At 38.2% G+C, this 25,105-nt stretch overlaps 2 protein-coding genes across 4 annotated transcripts in view; one reads left to right on the top strand and one right to left on the bottom strand.

The window, feature by feature from the left end:
* Positions 1-10,428, bottom strand: part of AGPS (alkylglycerone phosphate synthase) — a 160,531-nt gene extending 150,103 nt beyond the window's left edge. For 2 of the 3 annotated variants that reach the window (XM_073019836.1, XM_007965446.3), the window contains exon 1: positions 10,125-10,428. In XM_073019836.1, the coding sequence (XP_072875937.1) occupies positions 10,125-10,384 (260 nt within the window). In that variant the 5' untranslated portion in view covers positions 10,385-10,428. Of the gene's footprint in view, positions 1-7,484; positions 9,427-10,124 lie in introns of those variants that run through there. The other variant, XM_073019837.1, reaches the window with a different exon arrangement.
* Positions 10,429-10,494: 66 nt separating this feature from the next.
* The window catches only part of NFE2L2 (NFE2 like bZIP transcription factor 2), a 152,108-nt gene continuing 137,497 nt past the window's right edge, over positions 10,495-25,105 (top strand). Inside the window, exon 1 of the mRNA XM_038000639.2 lies at positions 10,495-10,600. The gene's annotated coding sequence lies outside the window, so the exon portion shown is untranslated. The remainder of the gene's footprint in view (positions 10,601-25,105) is intronic.

The following is a 25,105-nucleotide window of genomic DNA, read 5'->3' as shown; positions in this document are numbered from 1 at the left end:
AATGTCCCAGTAGGCAAAAACCATGTGTCAATAATCCTCCCTAGTGCTTAGCATATAGAAGACACAAAATAATTGCAAACCTGGGTAGATGAAGTTTCTTTTTTTCTTTTTTCTCCTTTTTTGAGACAGAATATTGCTCTGTCACCCAGGCTGGAATGCAGTGGCATGATCTTGGCTCACTGCAACCTCCACCTCCCAGGTCCAAGCGACTCTCCTGCCTCAGCCTCCAGAGTAGCTGGGACTACAGGCGTGCACTACCACGCCCGGCTAATTTTTGGATTTTTAGTAGATATGGGGTTTCATCATGTTAGTCAGGCTGGTCATGAACTCCTAACCTCAGGTGATCCGCCACCTCAGCCTCCCAAAGTGCTGGGATTACAGGCACGAGCCAACGAAGCCAGTCGGTAGACGAAGTTTCAAATGGGTGAGGTACCTGGAGAGTACCTAGGTGATTTAAATGAATTCAAGGCTCTAGACCTACATATTATATCCTATGACACTTAGCACTTAACTGTACGATTTAAAGTTACTCTTCATAATTTGAGAAATCATGGGGAAAAGGTAACAGGAGATAGATCAATGTTCCCCCAGTTCTCAAAAGTAAAAAGAAAAGATCCCCAAAACAAGAGACTCTGAAACATGGTATCAATCAACAAGCAAAGGTCTTCCAGACAATGGCACAAGAAAAGGTGTAAAAGCTGAAAAATGTGGCATGAATAAGAGACTCTGCCTAGAACAGTAGAAGAGTTAGGTAAATCAGAAGCTGAAGTTTAAAAGGTACATATTTTAAACAGCGGTTAGAGGTGAGGGGATATGAATTGAGTCCAGCTACACCAGTCTCCTTGTGGCTTTCCTGATATGCCACATGTGCATTTCCTCTTGGGATATTTGCACATACTATTCCTCTGCCTAGAACACTCATTTGCCTGGATATCCATATGACTAAACTCATCTTTAAGTATCTGCTCAAATGTCATGTTTTCACTGACATCCTACTTAAAATTTGAACCCTACCTTCTTACCCTCTCTACTTTTTCTTTTTTCTACAGTACTCATCACCTTCTAACATACTTAACAATTTATTTATTTACTATGTTTAATTATCTGTTTCACCCATTGGAATGTAAGTTTCAAGAAAATAAAAATCTTTCTCCATTTTGTTCACTGACATAGCCCAAGTGCTTAGAACGTAAGTGACCAATAAATATTTGTTTAATGCACAAAATGAATGTGAAAGATTGTGAAGGAAAAAATGAACAGGACTGGGTGATAACAATATAATATCAAGGAAAAAGCTCTAAACTTGAGATTTTTTTAAAATCTGGAATCAGCTGGGCATGGTGGCTCACGCCTGTAATCCCAGCACTTTGGGAGGCCAAGGCGGACAGATCACCTGAGGTCAGGAGTTCGAGACTAGCATGGTCCAACAGGGTGAAACCCCATCTCTACTAAAAATACTAAAATTAGCTGGGCATGGTGCTGTGCGCCTGTAATCCCAGCTACATGGGAGGCTGAGACAGGAGAATCGCTTGAACCTGTGAGGTGGAGGTTGCAGAGAGCCGAGATCGTGCCACTGCACTCCAGCCTGGGCAACAGAGCGAGACTCCGTCTCAAAAAAAAAAAAAAAAAATTAAAATTAAAAAATCTAGATTCAAATTTAAGCTTTACCACTCAGTAGCTAGAAACTGACTAATATATTTTTCTGGCAAGTATCTAGGAATTTCCTAATCTGTGAAATGGGCAATTGTGAGACTCAGATTACACAAACATGTATGAGAGCAGCAGAGTGACTGCAGAATTAATTATTAATTTGAATACATTCACAAGAAAGTTCGATCTTAAAAGAACAAAAAGAAGTTAAAGTTAGGGATTGAAGGATGTGACTGTAGGACTAGTGTTAACACTATGAGACATGAGAAAGCCCAGATAAATAAATTCTAGAGAATGAGAAAGAAGATAATGAGTTAGGTTTCCACCTATACCTGTACTGGACAGCATGGTATATCGCTAGCCACATGTGCCTATTTAAATTAAAATTAAACAAAATTTAAAAGTCAGCTCCATAGTGGCTATGATACTGGATAACGCAGATTACAGAACATTTCTATCACAGAAAGCTCTACTGGATAGTGTTGACCTACAAAATTCGAGTTAACAGCAAAATATCCACTCCATAGTATATGTGACTAAAGTGATAAGAGAATTCAAGTAGGTGTCATTTTAATATTCCTTAGGCTGGATTCCTATAGTTAGTTCAAGCACTTTTAGAAAAAATGTAAAACCCAACTAGTAATCAATCTGAGTTGGAAATGCGAACTTCTGTGAACATAGCAAATTAAATAGTTCACATTACTTGATTCTAAGGTCCTGGGATACCTGAGCATTTCCCTGCTTATAGGATGAGGTCTCTGACACAGCAACTATAAATAGAATTTGGAGAGTCCCACTGAAGTCAACAACAGGGATCTGGTCAGCATCCTGGCCAAATCTCTGATTAGTAATTTCAAACATGCTGGCAAGAACAAATGTTATATGCAATCATATAACAGTTTTCTTAGTGAATGACAAGATGATATCTACCCCTCCGAATCTCACCCGGGAGGCAAAACTCTCTCATCAAAAGTAACTGCAGTTACGGAATGGTAGCAGTTTTCTTTAATGAATAAGCATACTTCAACTACTGAAAGATCCAGAATTAAATATATAAAAGCTTAAGAGAACCAAAGACAGATGTTAATGTTTTTAAAAAAACTACACAAAAATTTATATTTTATATATTTACAAAACTTAAGAGAATCTAGTCTTTAAGAATGACTGACTTGTAACTCAAATTTAAAATGTGTAATTAATAGATTTGGACTTATGATTTTAAGCTGAAATCTTACAAGCTCATAAATAATATGTAAACACTGCAAGGTCACTTTGTTTAAAAATCCAATTATATTTATTTATAAAAATGATTTAGTACCTGGGAGCAGTCTGTTTATTACCTCAGACAATTGATGTACTTAAGAAAAGTAAATATATTAACTTCTAAACACTATTTTAATTACTTTAACCTCTTCCTATGCAGTAACATCTATAAAAACACTAGTTTGATATGCACTTCATATTAAAACAAGTAATTATTTTAACCAAAAGTAATCACCACCTAAATGTTCATCAATAACAGAATGGATAAATTGTGGTATATATCTACCCAATGGAATACTATTCACCAATGAGGATAAACAAAATGTGACTAGATGCAACATGGATGAATATCACAAACATAACACTGAGGGAAAGAAGCCAAACACAAAAAAGTACACACTGTATGATTCCATTTACATAAAGTTCAAACAGGCAAATCTGTATGTTGGAAGTCAAGGTAGTGGTTATCCTGGTGGAAGGAGCCACTGGGATGAGCATGAAGAGGGCTTCCTGGAGTACTGGTAATGCTGTTTCTTAATCTAAATACAGATAAAACAGACGTGCTCATTCTACAAAAATTAATTATGCCATAAGTTCTCTTTCTACTGTTTGGGTAGCATGTGTTAGGCTCTACACTTGCAGAGGAGGCCTTCTGTGGTACACTGCCTGTGATGGAGTCTAATTCAGGGTAAATATTAGGTAGCACAGATCGAAGCCACGATCTCCAACCAGCATTATCAGTAACAAAGCTAATGTTTTTACCTCTCTGTCTGCATCCTGTGTCTTATCTCTCAGTTGATTCTGAGCTGAGATGTTGGGACAGGGATATGACAAAATATTACCCCTAAGACCCAACAAGGAAAGAGAGCACTAATAGGCAGAGGGCTATTAATACTTTACGCTACAAGGGTAGACTCTAGTCATGATCCTTTGATTTGATTTAGGGTTGAAATTAACATACTAATCAGATTAACAGCAGAAGTTATCTTCTCAATAATAAGGAAATAAAATCAAAAGGAGTAATATTTGCTTAGCACTTGCTTTTAAAGTGTTCCATAAAGTATCTCATCTGACTACAACAGTAATCCATTTCTCTGCAGCCTAAAAACGGATCACTTCATTTATTCTCAGGCATTTTTATTAAGTGACCACAAGGGTAGATAGCTCTATAGTAACTTCCCAACATAAAAAAGTCTATATGGAGAAGGTCTGGTCCATCTTAAAAGGCAATCTATAGAAACATGCTAACAAATAACCACAGCGATTAAATCTTCAGTTTCTTGTTCATTCACAGTCCAAAGACAGTTTGCACGTAGGCAGTAAACCCTCCATGACCTATTCTCTTTCCTCCTTTCTTCTCTGATCTTGGGTCTTCCACATTCTTCCTAATTCCCTTTTATTCCAAACACTGTCTTCTTCCACAAGTTAAATGGCAAAATTCACTCACAAAAGTAAACTGGCTGGTCTATCTTTTTAAACCACTCATTACATTTTCTTAAATTATGAACTTCATTTTGACAGAATGATGTTTTGTAATTTATTCAGTAAGTACAACATAAACTAATGCCTTCTTAACTATATGACAAAGTATTTGATCATGATCTACTTAATCACAAAAGCTTTGAAACTTGGCATGACAAAGAGAGCAACATGATGAATAGTAAGTAGATAATATCTCCCTGGGAACATTAGGTGAGGTAATCCAGCATAGAGGAAAGAACATGGACTCTGGAGCAAGAACAGAGTTGAAATGCCATCTCTTTCATTTCATAAATGCAAGGCCTTAGATAAATTAACTTCTCTAAGCCTCTAGTTCCTCAACTGTAACATACATATAGTATCACTCACTTTTCAGAGCTGTTGTGTGAGATTTAAATGACATAATGTACATAAGCTTTAGCATGGTTCCTGTCATATTAGGACTTATTCAATTAAAACTCCTACTACTACTATCACTAGAATTCCTAGCTAGGAATTCAAAATAGGGTAAATATTTCATTCAACATGAACTACCAAAATAAGCTTGAATTTTGCCAAACGATGTCAAATTTTAAGCCAGGTCACTTGTGCAAGTAACCTTTGCTGCGGAACTGTATCAGCTCTTACACGCTTCAGGACACTCTCTTGGAAAATATTTACAACAGGTTAACTCAGCTGTATTCCTTCTGGAAAACAGCTACCAAAGCTTCCGGCAGATGTTAAATAATACTTTTTTGTTTTGTTTTTTGAGACACAGTCTCGCTCTGTCATCCAGGCTGGAGTATGATGACACAATCTCAGCTCACTGCAACCTCTGCCTCCCAGGCTCAAAGCAATCCTCCCACCTCAGCCTCCCGAGAAGCTGAAACCACAGGCCCATACCACTACATCCAGCTAATCTATTTTTGTATTTTTGTAGAGATGGAGTCTCACCATCTTACCCAGGCTGGTCTTGAACTCCTGGGCTCAAGTGATTTGCCTGCCTGGGCCTCCCAAAGTGCTGGGATTACAGGTGTAAGTCACCATGCCCGACCTTAATATACTGCTTTTTATTAAAATGGCATTTGTAAGTGACATTATAAACAAGTAAACTAAACAATTAGTGGCATTCTTAATCAGACATTCTTTTGACCTGAACATTTATAATCTCTGTAAAAACTGCCATTGAGCAGTTCTGACTAATGCAAACTACAATGAGGTTGGAGCCAAAGTTATAACTGGGAAAGAGGTTAGCAGTGTGGAGGAATGAAAGTTAACATGGGATTTTTTCTTCTTTTTCGTAATATCACAAGAGCCAAAAAAAAAAAAAAAAACTGAAAAAAAATCCAAAACCAAGATATAAAAGTGTTACATATGTAATTGACATTTACTATGATTTTTATGGATCTAAATTGCACTTAGAAGCAAAGTCAAAAGAAAACCTGTACATGGGTAACATGCACTTAAGGAAAAAAGTAGGATCCAAAAGTAAACTGTTACTTCAATACTCTGCTCAGCAACTTCAAATGAGAACATATGTTCTGGGATAGAAGTAATTGGAGCCAGCCAGTCCTGGTGGCTCATGCCTGTAATTCCAGCACTTTGAGAGTCTGAGGTGGGTGGATCACTAGGTCAGGGGTTCGAGACCAGCCTGGCCAAGATGGTGAAACCCCATCTCTACTAAAAATACAAAACTTAGCTGGGCATAGTAGCGAGCGCCTGAATCCCAGCTACTGGGGAGGCTAAGACGGGAGAATCGCTTGAACCCAGGAGGCAGGAGATTGCAGTGAGCTGAGATCGTGCCACTGCACACTAGCCTGGGAGACAGAGCAAGACTCCACATCAAAAAACAAAAAAAAAAAAAAAAAAAAAAAAAAGAAAAGAAAAGAAAACTGGAGTCGACTTCATAGGAGACCATGTGATAAGTAAACAGCAGGTTTTGTTAGGTCAGCCCTCTGAAATGTCCACATTCCTCTGGACTGTGTCATCCCTTTTCTATTGTCATTCAGTCTCCAAACTCCTGTGGCATTAATTTAGTCACATAGTTTTAAAATGTGATTAAACTTTAACGGTGTCACCTAATGAACTAACTTCTAAAACTCTCACACACATCATTTCCTCCCTATTTTCATTGCCATCATCTTAGTTTAATTCTTCATTATTTCTCACCTATTGTGTTACACCAGCCTCCTCTAACTGATCTATGTCCATCCTTACCATTCTCCAATCCATTCTTAACACTGTAGCTGGAGTGACTTCTCTCCAACCCAAACCCAATCTGATCATGTCTCTTCCCAGCTTAATTCCTTCAAGGGTTCTCTATCACCAAGCCCCTTCAGCTGCTTCATTTTTCTTTATATTTATCACTACCTGACATACTATATTACTTGTTTGTTCACTGTCTCCACTCCAACTAGAATGTAAGTTCCATAGAGCAGAGTTCTTGTTCACTGCTATATTTTACAAGCATGAATGAATGCATGAATGAATGGACTGATAACCCACAAGCCAAAGACCTCCATGACCTGCCACTGCCCTCCTTTCATTTTATTCTCACCTCTACCAATACTAAATCATCTAGTTATGTAAATACAATATGCACTTTCATGCCCCCTTGCTTTGCCATATGCTGTTTCCTTTGCCTGGAATATAAACTCTCAAACTACCATCAACATTTTAAAACTTTCTCCAGAAAGCTTCCTCTGACCACCCCCACCCACCCACCCCCATATAGAATCTTTCCTTTGTGCTACATTTGTACCTGTATCTACAGTGGCTCTAATCAAACTGCACTGTGTCTCTCACTTTCTAGACTGTGAACTCTTTGAGGCTGAAGACTACTTATTCCTCTCTTTACCTCCAATGCCTAGGACAGGACCTTCACAAAGCAACTACTCTATAAATGTTGAAACATACGCATGACTATTCTGTAACAGGAATGAAAATATGGCATTTCAAGAAGTCACTACTCCAGGCCATGATGAATTTAAGTATAACCAACCATGCGATAAAACAATTACAACCAATGCCATCATCCAAGGTAACAAAAGGGAAAGACTAATAACAAATCACAAAATTATTCCAAAATAATTGACATATAGGCATACTCACACCTTATTAGATATATACTGTGGTTCCTTCTTCCTCCACCATTTGTCTTCCTTTTAGGCTGGATTCTGTAGCTGGCAACTGGAGGCCCAGCTAAGCAGGCAGTAGAAGGGAGACTTGGGTTCCTCATGAATAATCTTTCAAGTATATCACCTTCTGTGGAAGCTTTTGATGTGTCATCTAAGTTTCTGTGTTCCCTCATATTTTGATAAAAATCTCAAAGTACCAGTACAAGACTAGATTTTACCATGAGCCGTCTAACCCTGAACCAAAGACCAGAGCTTCCAATCAGCTATAATCTATGCAATAAATGGGTTACAATTGTGCCTCAACTATTGATGCCTTCAGTCCTTGGAGCAGCCACACAGGGCATCCCTGACCAGTCACTTTCAACTATAGGAAGACTCATCCATCATCTTGGTGTGCCTTACAAGCATTACTATTTTTTCTTTGAACACTGTAAACCAAGCCATTAAATCTAACCATAAGGAAAACCTGCCCTCCTTCCTTGGTTCTAAGAGTGTGAATCTGCATAAAATGTACAATCACACACATGCATACAAATGAGTAGACATAAATGTACATGAAACCATTTAGAAAAGTTTTAAATCCAATGACAGCTATTAATAATATAACCTCAAGTGAAGCCAGGAGACGACATGAAATCCTTTATTCCTCCCCTCCCCACCACTCGGTAACCAAGTTATGGAAAATTTACCCACTAACATTTTCTCAATTAAGTTGCCTACTCCCAAAAATTTGCCTTAGTTCAGAATCCCAGCATTTCCCCCTGGGATAACAGTCTCCTAGTCTCTCTGCCTTTGGACACAGTGAAAATTGCAGCTACCATTTTTTGAAAGGTTATGTGACAGGCATTGCACTAAACACTTGATCATTTAACTCTATTTTTTTCAATTCTCACAGCAACAGTGCAAAACAGGATTACTGTTCCCGTTTTCACAAATGAGGGGGACTGAAACTCTGAGAGGTTAAGTGATTTGCCGAAGATCATACATACAGTTGAAACCGTGTAGTGGAAATTTAAATCCAGGTCTATATTCCCAGCCATTATATTGCCAAAATGCTCAACTGTCTTCAATTTGCTCCCAGTGTGACCTTTATCAAAGGTAAATCTAATCATGTATTGCCCCACGTAAAATTCGTTAAATAAGATTCACCTTTTCAGTCTTCATCCCACGTCATTCTCATACTCTACTGCTACACTTAAGTCTCAGCAGTTCCCTAATTTGTCTTTAACTTCTTTGACTGTGAACATGCTGTTTGTATGCCACGAAAAATTTTCCCCTTTGGCAAACTATTACTAATGCAAACATCCAAAATTTACTCAATCTTTACTTTGGAACATCTTTGCACTAACAAACACCAACCTAAATCTGGATTAAATGACCAGGTGCTATAGTTCTCAGTTAAGTTTCTCATAACGCTGTATTATAATTTTACCTACTAAGCTATTCCTTCCTTAAGAGTAAATACTATATTTTTAAATTTCTGTATTGCTGGCACAGTGTATTTTGTAAAGACTCATGTATGTTGAATTAATTCATCAGAAGCAAGTATAGCTTAGGAACTTGGCCATTAAGTCAATTTGATGTGCTTTCGAATTCTAATCTGTCACACAGCTATCTGCTAAGCCTCCAGCAGACTTAACTTTAATGTATTCATCTGTAAAATGGGAGAAAACCGCGCATACCTCATAGCATGGGAAGAAACAAAGATTTAGCACAACCTTTGGCACACTTAAAAGTACACTTTAAACATTAGCTACATATTTTTTTCACTCTCGGTTTATCCACGGTGACAAAGCCACACGTCAGAAAATAGCTTCTCCTAATAGTTTTCATCAGAGATTAAGGAGATCGAGACCATCCTGGCTAACACGGTGAAACCCTGTCTCTACTAAAAATACAAAAAAAAAAAAAAAAAAAGAAGATTTCTCCAAAAAAATCTAAAGTCAAGATCTCTTACAAACATCCCTCATCGGTAGACCCTTGTCATTTAGCTTCTGGTTACACACAGCTCAGTAGCTATACCACCACACCTTAAACCACTAGCTAGTGTTTGCAGTTTATGGTTTCTTACCATTCATCGGTTTCCTCCCTCAAAGTCAACACATCTTGCTGCTAAGCAAGCGGAACTTACCCCACAGATACCAGTCAGCACCTTTTTCCAGGGCACCATCAGTTTCCCCCACAGCAGCCTTTCGCGAATTAGAAAGATCCCTATGATCCATCATCTAGTACAAACTTAAATCTCCTCGGAGCAAAATAGAACCTCTGCTACCCATTCCAAGACCTCAACACCCAAACTATTACTTCAAGATAAAGAATGAATTCCCGGCACTAAAAGCTCAGGAAAAAGGAACCCTTTAAATCCTCCTCCAATTAGAGTTCTTCAAGTCTGTTTCCCTCACATAGTGACCAAAATCCACCATCCCATCCCGCCCCCTTCCTGACAGAATCCAGGGTCTAGTCTACTCTCTCGAAAGAGAGGTGGGTCCCCACTTTCAGGGACCGGGATGCCTTCCGCCCACCCGTTTCACTTCCTTTCCCACCTCGCCTGCACTCCTTCAGCGCAGGCCCGGCCTGGTCCCTCGCAGCTAACTCCTTCCACACCCCGCTACTCACCGTTTCTTTGGGATGGTGCCCGACTCCTGCGCAGCGGGAGTGGCCGTGGGCGCCGCCGTGGCCGCCGACGCGGCTCTCCGCGCTTTGCACTCATTGGTACTCAGAGCCTCCCGGGGCCGGCCCAGCAGATGGCCGGAGAGAACCCGTAGCCTCCGCCCGGGGCGGTCCGGGTCCCGGTCGCGGTCCACTGCAGACCCGTAGCTCGCGCCCGCGCCCGCGCCCGAGCCCGTCCCACCCGCTGCAGCCACCGCCTCCGCCATGGCTACCGCCTTATGCCGCCGCCCGGAACCGCTGGGCGCGGGTGAAAGGTCACTCATAGCGGCGCCCGGCGCGACCATTCGCTGCGGCGCATCCCGGCAGCCACCGCGGCGACTTGGCGGCGGGTGCCATGCGCCTGGAGCTTCACGTTCTCTGCCCCCACCCACCGCGCCGGCGCTCCCCGGTCACGCCTTGGGAAGCGCGCACCTGCCAAGCAGGTGAGTTCGAGCTGACTCCAGGTTAGCTCAGCCCGGGCCAGCTGGACCAAGAGCCAAACCACGTCTGCCCTCGAGATGTCCTAGAACCCTGGGTGGTGTCCTTGGGTGTGGCCTGGGGGCTTTCGAGGGCAGATCCCTTGCAGTACGAGAAGTGAGCAGTGCTACTGGACCTGATGGATCCAGCGGCATCCTTTTCCTGAAAGAGAGTCTAGTGTTCCACCTGTGCTCTTCCTCCCTGCGGGGTCACCAAAGTAACTCAAAGCTGACCATCATTGCCTCTAACCATTAGAGCAAATAACTTTATCATTTTCTTATTTCTCACCACCTATTTCGTGCCTGGCACTGTGTTTAATGCTAGATCACAAGTAAGTACAGAAAGTGAGTTGCAACTTAAGTTCTGTTTTCATTCATTACTGGATCCTAATCCCTTCCTAACTCTCTAACAGAGACAAAGTTTCTTATTGGTACAGATAAAATTTACCCAAGAGCTGTTAAGACATCTCAGTTATTTACAGATTGAATTCATTTCTGGAAGATAGCACGTGAAAAATGCTCCTCACCTATTTTTCAGCCAGTGTCTTGCATAAGAATTAGACAAAAACTCACATACAGTGGCCATTGTCATTCTCCATCCTGTCGCCACTTTCACGTCATGCTTTCCTAACAAGAAAAATATTGGCAATGAAATCTGAAGAACACCACATCCGTAAGACTAGAGACTAACAAGTGCTCTTTAGGGTGTCGCCAGCTTCTAAAATTGAGATTACGCCTTTACAGTGAACTTCCAAAGAGGCTCAGACTGGTTAAAAACTATCAATTAAGGGCTAAGCAAATTGTTGTTGGAGGGCCAGCTCTAGCCTGTGACCTGTTTTTACACAGCCCTCATGCTAATGGTTTTTGTATTTGAGAAGGGTTGTTAAAAGAAAACAAGAAATTTTTTAAAAGAATATGCAACAGAGACCTTATGTGGTCCCACAAGCCCCAAAATATATGTTACCTGGCCTTTACAGGAGGTCCTAATGTCCTCTAAAATTCATATACAAAGAGATGCCAAACCATTGAAAACAGTCTAAATGTTTAGCAACAGAGAAATGGTTAAATAGTCAATATGGTAAAATACTTTTGCAGCTATTAAAATAATTTAGTACAGTTGTAGAAACAAGAAAGAATTATGAATTTGGTAAATATAAAAAATGGCCATAACCTAGGCATCATATACGTATCTCTTTAATCAATCTTTGCAGCAACACAATGACATAGTTTATTATCCTTGTTTTATAGATGAAGTCTGAAGGAGAGTAAGAAGCTTTTCTTAAATAGCTATATTTTATCTCAAATACCATATACTTCATGTTATTGTCCTTATTCCACCATTAGAGTTTGGAGACATTAACTTTGTATGTTAAAATTACTTATATAGGCTTGGGGTTTTTGTTTTTTATAGATTCTGAAATTGAACTTTCTAAAATAAACTTTCACTTTAGTTATAAATTGTACTCCTGGTTCTTAAGGATTGAGTTCTGGGAAGAATTTCAGAGATTGCTACCATAGCCATCAGGACCTCATTCATGAGGTGCAAGAACATGAAACACATATAGCACTTTCCTAGGTATTTATAATTGAAAAAAGAGAATCTTTAGTTGATCTTGTGTAATTAAATATCAAAGCATGCAAGCCACTAGTTTCTGGCTTTTGTGTACTTTGTTGCCTACCCTCACAACAAAGAAGTTGTACCTGATTGACATTTCTAGTATTCAGCTGATGCTCAGAAAAGTGGCTATATGCTCCTACATACTTGATAACAGAAGAAAAATACTAGCTTCCTTTCCTTTACTTGATTTCATTGTCAATTAGAGGAGTCATCTCTTATTTAAAAATTTTAAAACCCACTTTGCCTTCCAATGTCATGTACATAATTCTAATGATGTTCTTTTTGTCTTGCACAATCTGAAGAAAGCCACACTCATCTCCTCTGACCTGATAAAGCAGTCTCCAGAACAGATAGATGAAGGTGGCTCAATCCAATAATTAATGAGCCAAGAATTATTCCCGCATACTAGCTCCTCAGTTCATCTAGGCATTACCTCCATTTCCTCATGTTTTACCTCCTCCTTTATCTTTAGAATCCAATCTCAGATGTCACTGATGAAGTTGTTACAGAGAAATACAATAACAGCTGTCTAGACCTACCAGTTATTGAATTGAGATGTCCTATAGCCTTTGATACAGTAGGTCATTTTTTGTTTTTACAAGAATGTAATCCCCTGATTCTCCATGTGTTCCTTGAATGGGGTAGAAACTGAGCTCATTTTCCCCTCCCTTTTATGCTTCCCTGTACTCCACCAAGGTGCCACTGTCATCCTGTTCCATCAACCTCAGGGTTATTTTCAGCCTTTTCTTCTTTTGCCTTTTATATTAAGTACATCAACAGTACATTATCCTCTGTGTCTCTTAAATCTATTCTTTCCCTGAGAGTTTATCCTCTTGCTTATTATTTATCATATACTGCCTTTATATGTTAATTAACTTTTCATTTACTCATGTCTGTTTCTTCTAGTAGGCCATAAACTCCATGAAGGCAGAGTTCATATCCCACGTAAGAATCTGAGACTTATACTTAATTTATAAATGACTCATCACTTTGAATTTGGGGAGAGACACTGAGCCAGAGTCCCCATAGGAACTATTTTCCTCTTTTCCCCCATTTGAAAATGCCTAGCTAACGGAGGTTTCAGTGAGCTGAGACTGTGCCACTGCACTCCATCCTGAGCAACAGAGTGAGACCCTGTCAAAAAAAAAAAAGAAAAGAAAAAGGAAGGAAGAAAGGAAGGAACAAAGGAAGGGAGGGAGGGAGGGAGGGAGGGAAAGAAAATGCCTAGCTAATACTTAATGTACAAAGTTACCTCATAGAAGAGCACTTTCCAAGATGATGGGAATGTTCTGTATCTGTACTGTCACTGCTAGTCATATATGACTATGAGCACTTGAAATGTGGCTAGAAAAACTGAGAAACTGAATTTTTAATTTTAATTAATTTAAACTTAAATGGCTTTATATGACTCATGGTGACTATATTTGATAGCACAGTTGCAGAGTTTAAGTTATTGGTGCCTGGAGATATCAACCTTACCTTTCCCCTACTACTGTTATAACTCACACTGGGGTATGGAGAAGAAAAATATGCAAGAAGTATTTGTCCCTTGCATACTGACCTAGGGCTGTAAATGTATTTTTTTCAGAAAAAAAAAATGCTATAAATGATTAGGTGTGGTCAAAATAATACCATTTCCGGTACATTATGGATTAGATAGGCTTTTATAAGCCAGCTTGCTGATCTAACCATCAGAAATAAGTTTCTTTCTATGTAATGTGCAAATCAAAGATAAGTCTTGGGAATGGTAAGAAAAAGGGTTTCCATAAGGTTTCCAAGCCTATGCAGTTACCTCCTTTCTGATTCACCACCTCCTTTGTAACACAGGCTCTGTAAAAAAGTTAAGACATTCAAAGAGTTATTTGACTAACGTAAAAGAACTATTTAATGGTTCTGAGGAAAATCAGACAATGAGGAGGACTTGATTTTTGTGCTAGATCTCCAGATCTTAAGAAATTGTTCAAGCACTATCAAGTCAAGCTCGGAAGGATCTGTTAATTTTTACCTGACTCCCTGGAGTGCTCAATCTGACACTACTAAAATACTTTAAATGTAAATGTAGTTAACTGCTTCCTTGTCTAAATTGAGATATAGATATGCTTCTTGCCAACTCTCAGAAGGCAAAATGTATACATTTTGCAGATATTAACAGAGTAACAAAAAGCTTTCTTCTGGGTGATAAAAAGCTTAATGTAAATCAAAATTGTACTAGTAGAAAAACTACTGATTATATATATTATATGTATTTTAAATATGTGTACAATATGAGAACATAGACAGTAAAAGCATTCATTACTAGGTGCTATGAGATGCAAAAGTATTTAAGCCAATTTCTCATTTACATGGTATAATCAGGCTAGTTAGGAGTCAGTCTGTAAGTGGGAAAAAAGTTATGTAATACTATTGGTGGGAATAAGTATGAAGGTGACCTTGACGAAGTTTCCTACCACTTCTCCATACAAAAGTAGAACCCAAGCAGGATATCCTGAATTCATGCTACCAGAGGAACAGATATTTCACATGAAGCCAAGTCCATCGAGATTCTTGTGATTCCCACAAAAATTAAAACCTCAGTGAATATCACTTTTAGGTAGGCCATCTCAACAAACCTGTTCTTTCTGAGTCCTGGGACACTTGGCTCTTGATAACTTGGCTCTTAATTGGGAGCAGACCACATGCACAGAAACAAGCAGTAAATGTATGACCTGTAATTTTAAGTGGAGTGGATTTATTTGCATTCATGACATCTAACTTGAGGCACAAAAAAAGTCTAAATAGGATAAATTGACTCCTGGAATCATGCACCAAATTTCTTTATTGCTCTGATTTTTATTACTTGTCTTCAGAACTTCTGAGTGATCCTTAAATATAGGAATTCTTGGATTTTTATACCCTTTTTTTGTGAAATATAACACAGAGAAAAGTGAACCAAAGCATAAATTATCACAAATCAAGTACCCTTAATTTACCATCTAGGTCAGGAAGTAGAACATTACAGAATCCAGAAGTCCCCCTTATGCTCTCTCCCAATCGCTTTATGCACTCTCCCTGCCCACCAAAGGTAACCATTGTCCTAGTTGTATGATAAGCACTTCCTTGTTTGTTTTTTATGGTTTTGCCAACTAAGCATGCATCATTTACCTGCTCCTGTTTTTTGCATTTATATAAATAGAAACTTATGATAGGTTCTTTTGTGTCTGGTTTCTTTCATTCAACATTATCTTTATGAGTTTCATAATATTGTTGTAGTTGTGCATTTATTTTCTTTACTGTATTCTGTTGAATCCATATATCAGAGTTTATCTTTTCAATAATTAATGGATGTTCGAAGTGTTTCCAGTTTCATACTACTATGGATAGGGGTTGCTATGCACATTGTTGCAGATGTCTTTAGGTGGACAGGCATATGAATTTCTGTTGAGTATCCATCTAAGAGTGGAATTCCTAGGTCAGAAAGTGTACATATGTTTAACTGTGCTTAACTGTAACAGATAATGAAGCACCAATCCATTTTCCAAAGAGATATTACAAAATTTACTACCCCAGCAGTATATGAAAGTTCCCATTGCTCTAATATGTGTTATTGCCAATCTAGTTATTTTCAGTCACTCTGATAGATGTGTACTCTTATCTTATTGTGGTTTTAATTTGCAGTTCCATGATTACTAATGAGATCAAGCACCATTTTATGCATTTGTTGACTATTTGGATGTCATTATTTGTCAAACTACTGTTCTAGACTCTTATTCATCTTTCAGTTGGTTACCTTTAATCATCGTATTGATTTGTAAGAATTATTCATATATTTCAGATATGAGCCTTTTTCAGATAGATGTATTGCAAATTTCTAATTTCATTATGTGATTTGCCTTTTTATTTGCCTAATAGTGATGTTTGAAGAGCAAAAGATGTAACTTTCATTGTGATCAAATTTACCAACCTTTTCCTTTATTTAATATTTTTTGTGTTCTGTTTAAGGTATATTTTCCTGCTTTGAGGTAGTGAAGGTAATTCTCGTGTATTATCATCTAGAAGCCTTATTTTTATAGGGCTTTTTTTACTTTCATATCTATATCAATTTGCCTTTCATATTTATATCTATAGTTCACCTGGAATTGATTTTGGTGTTTATGGAATAAAAGTCAAGATTTTTTCCCCCCACATTGGTATGGGGGGTTGTCTCAGCACCACTTGTTGAAAAGATCTTGTTTGACATTGCCACCTTTGTCATCGATCAAGTGTCCATATAAGCACTGATCTATTGCTGGGCTCTCCATTCTGTTCCATTGGTTTATGTATCAACTTTATATCAATATCACACTATCTTAACTATTATATATTCTTCTAGATCTTTTACATAGAATTGTATCATTTGTGAATAATGACAGTTGATTCCTTCCATTTCAGTTGTTATACCGTGTGCTTTTTCTTGCCTTACCCAGCTGGCTGGGACCTCCAGTGCATTGTTGAATAGAAGTTTAGATAATGCAACCTTATGATGTTCCTGATTTCCAAGGGAAATCTCTCCACGTTCACCATTGTTTGTAGTAAGGTTCTGATGTTTTGCTTTTTTAATAAACCTTTTAGCAGATTATGGAACTCCATTTTTGATCGTGGTTTGCCAACAGTTTTTATCATGAATGGATATTGAATTTTAGCAAATGTTTTTTCTTGCCGGGCTGGGTGGCTCACGCTTGTAATCCCAGCAGTTTGGGAGGCGGAGGCAGACAGATAACTTGAGGCCAGGAGTTCAAGACCAGCCTTGCCAATATGGCGAAACCTCATCTCTACTAAAAATACAAAAATTAGCCAGGCGTGGTGGCACACACCTGTAATCCCAGCTACTCAGGAGGCTGAGGCAGGAGAATCACTTGAACCCGGGAGGGAGAGGTTGCAGTGAGCTGAGACTGTGCTATTGTACTCCAGCCTGGGTGACAGAGCAAGACTGTGTCTCAAAAAAAAAAAAAAAAAATCATGGGCTGGTGACAGGGGTGGCTTCTGTATCTGTTGAGATAATCATATGATTTTTCTCTTTTATTCTGTTGGTAAGGTAAATTATAAGGATTGGCCTTCTGCTATTAAGGCAACCTTGTAATCCTGGCATAAACCCAACCTGGTCATGAGGTATTGGCCTTTTTATATATTACTAAATACAGTATATTAAAATGTTGTTTAGGGATTTTTGTATTTATATTTAAAAGTATATAATTTAAAGTATATTAAAAGTATATTTAAAAGTAATTTAAAAGAAATTTTTCTTTCTCTAATATTCATGTCAGGTTTTGCTGACCTCATGAAACAAGCTAATGAGTACTCCTTTGTTTTCTAGTGTCAAGAAGAGTTTATATAAGATTGATCATTATTTCTTCCTTAAATGTTTGGTAGAATTCACCAAAGAAACAATCTGAACCTAGAGTTTTCTTTATGGGAAGGTTTTTATTCATAGATTAAATAACATAATGCTATTAGGATTTTCTATATATACTGTTTGTTTTTTCTTTACTTTTTTTTTTTTTTTTGAAACAAGGTCACTCTGTCACTGGAGGGCAGTGGCATGATCATAGGTCACTGTAACCTGGAACTCCTGGGTTCAGATAATCTTCCCACCTCAGCTTCCTGAGTAGCTGGAATTACAGGTGCGTGCCACCATTCTGGCAGGTTTTTTTTTACAGACTATGTCTCTAAGGGGTATAAATTTCTCTCTAAGCAATTCACTTTATTCCTTCAAGTTTTGATAACTGTATTTTCACTATTATTCACTTATAAATAGTTCACTTTTGTATTTAAAAAGAATAAGTTTTCTTTCTTGTTTGGGAGTATAGTGTTCCATATAATGCTTGTTCAAATTTGCTGATTGTATTGTTTAAATATTTTAAATCGTAGGTATTTTATCTACTTATTCTATCAGTTATTGATGAAATATTCCACTATTATGGATTTATTCATTTTTCCTTGTAGGTCTGCTAATTTTTATTTTCTCTATTTTGAAGCTATGTTGTAGATATATCAAAATTATTATATTTTTCTGGCAAACTGAACCTCTTATAATTATCAAGTGTCCCTCTTTGTTTCTGATAATGGTTTTTGTTTTAAAGTTTAACTACACCAGCTTTGTGAGTGTGTGTATGATTCCATCCTTTTAACTTTTAATCTTTTTGTATCCATATATTTTAGATGTGTCTCTTGTAAACAGCATTTAGATGTTTTCACCGATCTGAGCATACAATCATGGGTCATTGAGCCCATTTTAATGTAACCAAATTAGTAATATAGTTGGTATAATGGCTAAGAGCAGTGGCTTCAGTGCTACACAGACCTAGGTTTGAATATTGGCTCTACCATGGCCAAGTGTGTTGTCTTGATCTCTGGGCTTGTTTCTCAGAAGCATTAAGGATTAATGAGCAAAAATATAAATTCTAAGTGCAATTATGGAAGGGGAAGTGAAGCTGGTATAAGGAAGACAGTCTTCCTGGAAAAAATTAATTATTGGTAGAGGGAAGAGAAATAAAGATAAAAATGGGTAAGGTGAGACCAACTGTGGGAGCATTGAAAACTTAGCAAAAGAGTAAAAACTTTTGCTGGTGGGAGCTTTTATAAGCTCTTGAGCAGGGAATTAGCATGACAAGCCTGAAGAGATCACTACTTTGGAATTTTCTCCCAAGTGGAAGTCAGTCTGTTGGGTATACCTGAGAACCTGTTGGCCATTGTAAAAAGTTGTACTGAGAAAAGATGAAGACCTAAACAACTACAAAAAGAAGATTACAGTGTTTGAATGACAGGAAAGCATTGAACTATGGTTAGCTGTCTTTTGCAGTAAAGAGCAGTGAGTTAGCTCGGGAGGTGAAGATGTTTAATGTGAAAGTGGCTGCAGGTAGTTCCATGTTGTGTCACAATGCCGTTCACTGTGCTCCTGGATGTCACAATTGCACTAAAGTATACAGGGGAAAAGAAAGCGACTTTTAAAATTAGCCAAATAATTGGGAGAGAGTTGAAAGTACCTTATGTATAATTTCCCTTCTGCTAACTTAGTATGCAATCTAAAATTCTTGATTTCTTGATTTTTTTCATATTTTAAGTAGGAATAATTTGTGACTTGCCTACATCTCAGATTTATTGCAAAATGATAGATGCACAAGTATTTTGGGAACCCAAGTCAAAAATCACCTTAAAATAATTATTTTATTGGAAAATATATATATAATCAAGATTTTATATTTACCAATATCAATAATCTAAAGCACGCGGGACGCAGTGGCTCACACCTGTAATCCAAGCGCTTTGGGAGGCTGAACTGCACTGATGGCTCGAGCCCAGGAGTTCAAGACCAGCCTGAACAACATGATGAAACCACACCTCTACAGAAAATATAGAAAGTTAGCCAGGGGTAATGGCGTGTGCCTGTAGTCCCAACTACTAGGGGTGGGTGGGGGGTTTGAGGTAGGAAGATTGCTTAGTCCTGGGAGGTCCAGGCTGCAGTGAGCCATTATCACACAACTGCACTCCAGCCTGGGTAACAGAGTAAGACCTCATCTCAAAAACAAAACAAAACAACAACGACAACAATAAAACACCTCTAAAGCAGCAATTCTTAAACTTTTTAGTCTCTAGGATCCCTTTATAATATTAAAAATTGAGACCTAGCCAGGTGTGGTGACTCACACCTATAACCCCAACACTTTGAGAGGCTGAGGTGGGAGGATCACTTGAATCTGTGAGTTTGAGATCAGCCTGGGCGACATAGGGAGACCCCCATCTCTACAAAAAATTAAGAAATTAGCCAGTCGTGGTAGAGCCTGCCTGTGGTTCCAGCTACTTGAGAGGCTGAGGTAGTGAGGTAGGAGGTAGGGGCTGCAGTAAGCCGTGATCACACCACTGCACTCCAGCCACAGCAACAGAGCAAGACCCTGTTGCAAAAAAACAAAAAAAATTGAGACCACCACGCCCCACAAAGAGCTTCTGTTTATATTTATATCTATCCAACTATATTAGAAATTAAAATTGAAAAATATTTAAAGTCTTGATTTATCAGTTTACTTAGAAATAATGATAAACCAATGCATATTATAATAGCATGTTTTATTAAAAATAACCATATTTTTCAGAAAAAAAAGAGAAGAATTATATTCCTTTACATTTTCATAAATATCTTTGATGCCTGGCTTCTGACTTAGTAGAAGACAGCTGGGTTCTCATATCTGCTTCTGAATTCCATCTTTTGAGATATCACATGCTGTGTAACCTCTGGAAAACTCCACTCTATGCTCATGAAAGCATGAGAGTGAAAAAGACAAATAACGTTTTAGTCTTATTATGAAAATAGTTTTGACCTTGCTGACCCACTGAAAGGGTCTCAAGGACCCACAGGGATTTCCAGATGACATCTTGAGAACTGCAGCTCTAAAATATTTCTAAAAACATCTGCTAAAACATGCACTGAGGAAGCTCTAGACAGCCAATTGCCAGAAGAAATATGTAATGCCACTATTAATTTTAAAAAGTTGCAAAAAATATTTAAGGAATAATTTCATATATTGATATGTATGAAATATATATATTTCAATTTCATATAATCACATTTTGAAAGTCATAAGCAATCACATAGTGAAAGTCATTCCTACACTTCAAAATCAAATTTCCAAATCCAACCCAGATATAAACACAAACATAATTCCTATAAATGGGATAGCTGAATTTAGTGTGACTTTTGTGATATAACATGATTAAAGTTACTTTGTAAGATCTGATTCACTTCCATTTTAGGGTCACAAAGTTATTTTTATCATTGCAGTTAGATCAGTTAGATCAGTAGTAAATAGTTAAAAGATATTCTGGGTGGGTTGTTCCCAGGATGATTTTTTTAATGCTATGGACAGCATAGCTTGGATATTGTTTATTCATAAATCCTAGCACTTAGCCTTTTCATATCTCCAAGTTTCTTAGTTATCTTCACCTGACCACCTTTATCCTTTGTAAACAATAACTACCAAGCACCCAAAAGCAAGTGGTATTCTCAAAGGCAAGTCTTTTCTATCTTAATTCAGATATGATAGTAATTGTTTTTTTTTCCATTGACTAGAAGTATTCTTCTGGGGCAAAGAGATGAACCAAGTCTCTGCATGCACTAAGATTCCCCAGAGCCCCAGAGAAAGTTGGGACTCAGAATGTGGCAAAAGTCAGTGGTCTTCAGGGGCTTATAATCATCTCTGACTAATTCTGCCTTTGACTACTTCAGGACTATAGACTCCCTTAGGACTCCCTATTCTCTATTCAGGGGAATTTACAGAGAGAGTATCCTGCCTGCTTAATCTTCCCAAGTGGCCCTTAGCTCTCCCTCTATTCACCATTTCCCATTATTTTCTTTTCTGAAAGGGGAAGCTGACTTTGCTCCCCACTGCTTAACTTATGCTGTAAGAAAGCTACTGTGAGTGTATTAGGAGTACACATACCTCTAATGGTCATCCCATCCTTATTTTTTTAACAGTCAAATAAGTTTTCTCTTTAGTCTAACTGAACCATGGCACCACCTCCTACCACAAGCAATAATAATCCTGAAGCCTGAAAAAGCATGAAAGCTACTTTGAATCAAATGTTTAAAATGACCTGTTAATCATCCATGCAGTGTTCCCACTGCATCCCTCAATCTGCTACTGAAAGAAGCAATATCTGTTTTTGAAATGTATTTTTTTAATGTTGACATATTTGCTGACTAGATTTTTAAGTGAAGATATATGGTAGCTTCTTCATGCTCTTAATTTCCTTCATTTTTTTTTTTTTTAACATCTTCACTTTCTTGTTTTTCCTTTCTTTTAGACTCATCTTTTTTCCTGTTTTTTCCAACCTGGGTCCATGTGATGCAGGACTAGAGAGAGATGAGAAGAGAAACATGAGGGTCAGTCTGTGAACCAAGAGACAAAGTCATGGGAAGACAGCTGAGGTTAATTCCAGCAAGTCCTCCTAGGAGAAGCCAAAGCAGGGGACACACCTGAAAATAGAGCCCTGCATAGAACCACTCATAGCCAGACTGCAAGGCAGGAACATGAGGATGGTCACTAGGAGGCCAACAAATTCTGCTAAAGGGGATTCTTTTTATAAAATAAACTCTTTCAGGACATTGTCAGACCCTGTGCATATAGTCCTCAAAATATGTCCTTGATCCCGCTTGTTTTAAGTGTTTATGCCAAATAATGGTATGTTTGAAAGTGTTAGATATTAATTTTTTTATTTCTATTTTGAAGGCATTCAAGTATCAAGGACTGTCAGCACCTTCATTTCTTTTTTTTTTTCTTTTTTTTTTTTAATGCCAAAGCTCCTGGATCAAAAGTAATATACTACTTTGTTTGTATGTGATGTTTAGGGAGAAGAAAAGTCAAAATTCACATAACTGAAATTTTAATTAATCAATTCTAATACTCTTTTTTTATGATGAGCCATATATAGGATCCATAAACAGCTTCTAAACCTATCCATGTAATCACAGCTCAGGTTAGAAAGGTTGCCTGTGTAGAGCAGGGTCATAGGATGAGCTCTCTCAGAGGGGCAGGAGGCTGCTGGAGGAGTGAACATCAAGAAGCCTACAGGGAAGCAGTACACCAGCTGGAAAAACATGACACCAGATGCAATAATAATCATGAAGAGATGTAGGCCCCACAGCAGCCAAGGATTTTGTAAAAAGGAAAGGAAGATACTTGGGTGAATGAGCCACTTTATATGCCAGTTCTGGGTGACACTTATGAAACACCAGCTCCAGGAAAATCAGTCCTCAGTAGTTAGCTACCCACTGACCTACCCTTTTGCACCTAAGCTACAAGTACATTTGTAGTCATGGGAAGCACAATCCCAAGTTCTAACTATGGTCTTCAAAACACCACTCATCATTTAGGGAGTTTGTTTATTATAACCAGTCTGTGGAACTTCCAGCTCCCTGGTGGATCTTAAAATTTCTGGGAAAAAAGTTGTATTTACCTTCAAACCCAGAATTCAGAATGTGAATTTATAATACTGCCATAAAACTGTGAAAATTCAGTTTTACCTTAGAAGAAATAATATAGGTTGATGATCAGTCATGTAACATGCCTGAAATACAAACATATTTATGGGAACTCACATTTTCCTTAGAACCCATCAGTGAGAACAACAGGTGAGCTCCTGCTTCCCAGCTTTGTACTAAGAATAGTAATTATCTTGTCTTATGGAAAAAGATGATATCTTGGATTTGCATCCAAATAATCCAGTGCAGATAGTTAGCAAGGAACACAGCAAGTGGATCAGAGGATAAATAAGACAAGAATGGCCGTGTTAAAGCCAGGTGATGGATACATAAGGGTAGATGTATGCTCTGCTTGGGCGTGTTTTCAAGTTTTCCCTAATAAAAAGTGTAAAACTATATTTAAATGTTTAACTTAGGATGGGCATGGTGACTCACTCTGTAATCTCAGCACTTTGGGAGGCCAAGCAGGCAGATCACTTGAGGTCAGGAGTTTGAGAGCAGCCTGGCCAACATGGTAAAACCCTGTCTCTACTAAAACTATGAAAAATTAACCGGGCACAGTGGCATGCACCTGTAATCCCAGCTGCTTGGGAGACTGAGGCAGGAGAATTGTTTGAACCTGGGAGGTGGATGTTGCAGTGAGCCGAGATAGTGCCACTATACTCCAGCCTGGGTGACAGAGCAAGACCCTGTCTCAAAAAATAAAAATTAAATTAAAATAATTTTTTTAACTTAGCCTGTCCTTTTATTACTGTTTCAAAAACCATCAATGAATATTGTAAAAAAAAAAAAAATTTACAGAGGATAGTAGAGTATAAAGAATGAGCAAAAATTTTAGCATGCATGACCTGTCCCATCACTCAGATATCAAATATGCTAACCATGCCACTCCATAAATGTAAATTCATCAGTCATCCTAGTGGCCTCAGCTAGTCATTAACTTTAATGTCATGATTTCTCCAGTGTTCACTAATACTAATACTACCCCACACTTGTGAAAGTGAGAGATGAGGAAAACAGCTATAAAACGCATTATGCTATTTAACCACCTAGCAGTTCTGATTGCAAGGACAAGCCAATGGTAAACCAATGTAAGTAAATAGATATCTTAGAGTAATGTGTTCATCCTCTGTGAACTGAATGAACTCTTTCAGAGAATCAAGATATAATCAGGTCGATTACTGTCTTCAGTAGTTTTGCAAAAAGCAAACTGGCAAAATACTTTGACAAAGCACTGGAGAGCAATTAACTGCCACCTGCAGAAAAGAGCAAGAGATGTCATTTCTTCAACCTAACCATAAAGCCAGTATGTTACATTTCAATACAGTTATGTTATATTGGTTAACTATTGCTGGGTAATAAATCACGCCAAAACTTAGCAACTTAAAACAACAAACATTTATTATCTTACATCATTTCTAAGAATCAAGAACCCGGGAACAACTTTGGTGGGTAGTTCTGGCTCACAATATCTCGAAAAGTTGCAATCAGGCTGTTATCCAGGGCTACAGTCATCTCAAGGATTAACTGGGGCTGGATAATCCACTTCCAAGTTCACTCACAAGGTTGTTAGCCAGCCTCGGTTACTTACCACATGGGTCTTTCATAGGCTGTTCGAGCGTCCTTATGAAATGGTAGCTGGTTTCCCACAGAGCAAGTGATCAGACAGAGAGAAGTGAGAGAGAAAAGATAATTAAGAGAGCAAGCAAATGAGAGAGGGTCCATAATAGAAGCTTCAGACATTTGTAATCTAGTCTTAAAAGTGACATACCATCATTTCTGTCTTATCCTGTTGGTCATTACACATCAATCTTGGTTGTGGCAGGGGACAATAGAAGGATATGAATTTCAAGAGGCAGAAATCATT

This window comes from Chlorocebus sabaeus, chromosome 10, assembly GCF_047675955.1.
Source record: "Chlorocebus sabaeus isolate Y175 chromosome 10, mChlSab1.0.hap1, whole genome shotgun sequence".
Classification (NCBI taxonomy): Eukaryota; Metazoa; Chordata; class Mammalia; order Primates; family Cercopithecidae; genus Chlorocebus; species Chlorocebus sabaeus.
The sequence above is the reverse complement of the archived record's forward strand: the minus strand, read 5'-3'. Positions and strand labels throughout refer to the sequence as shown.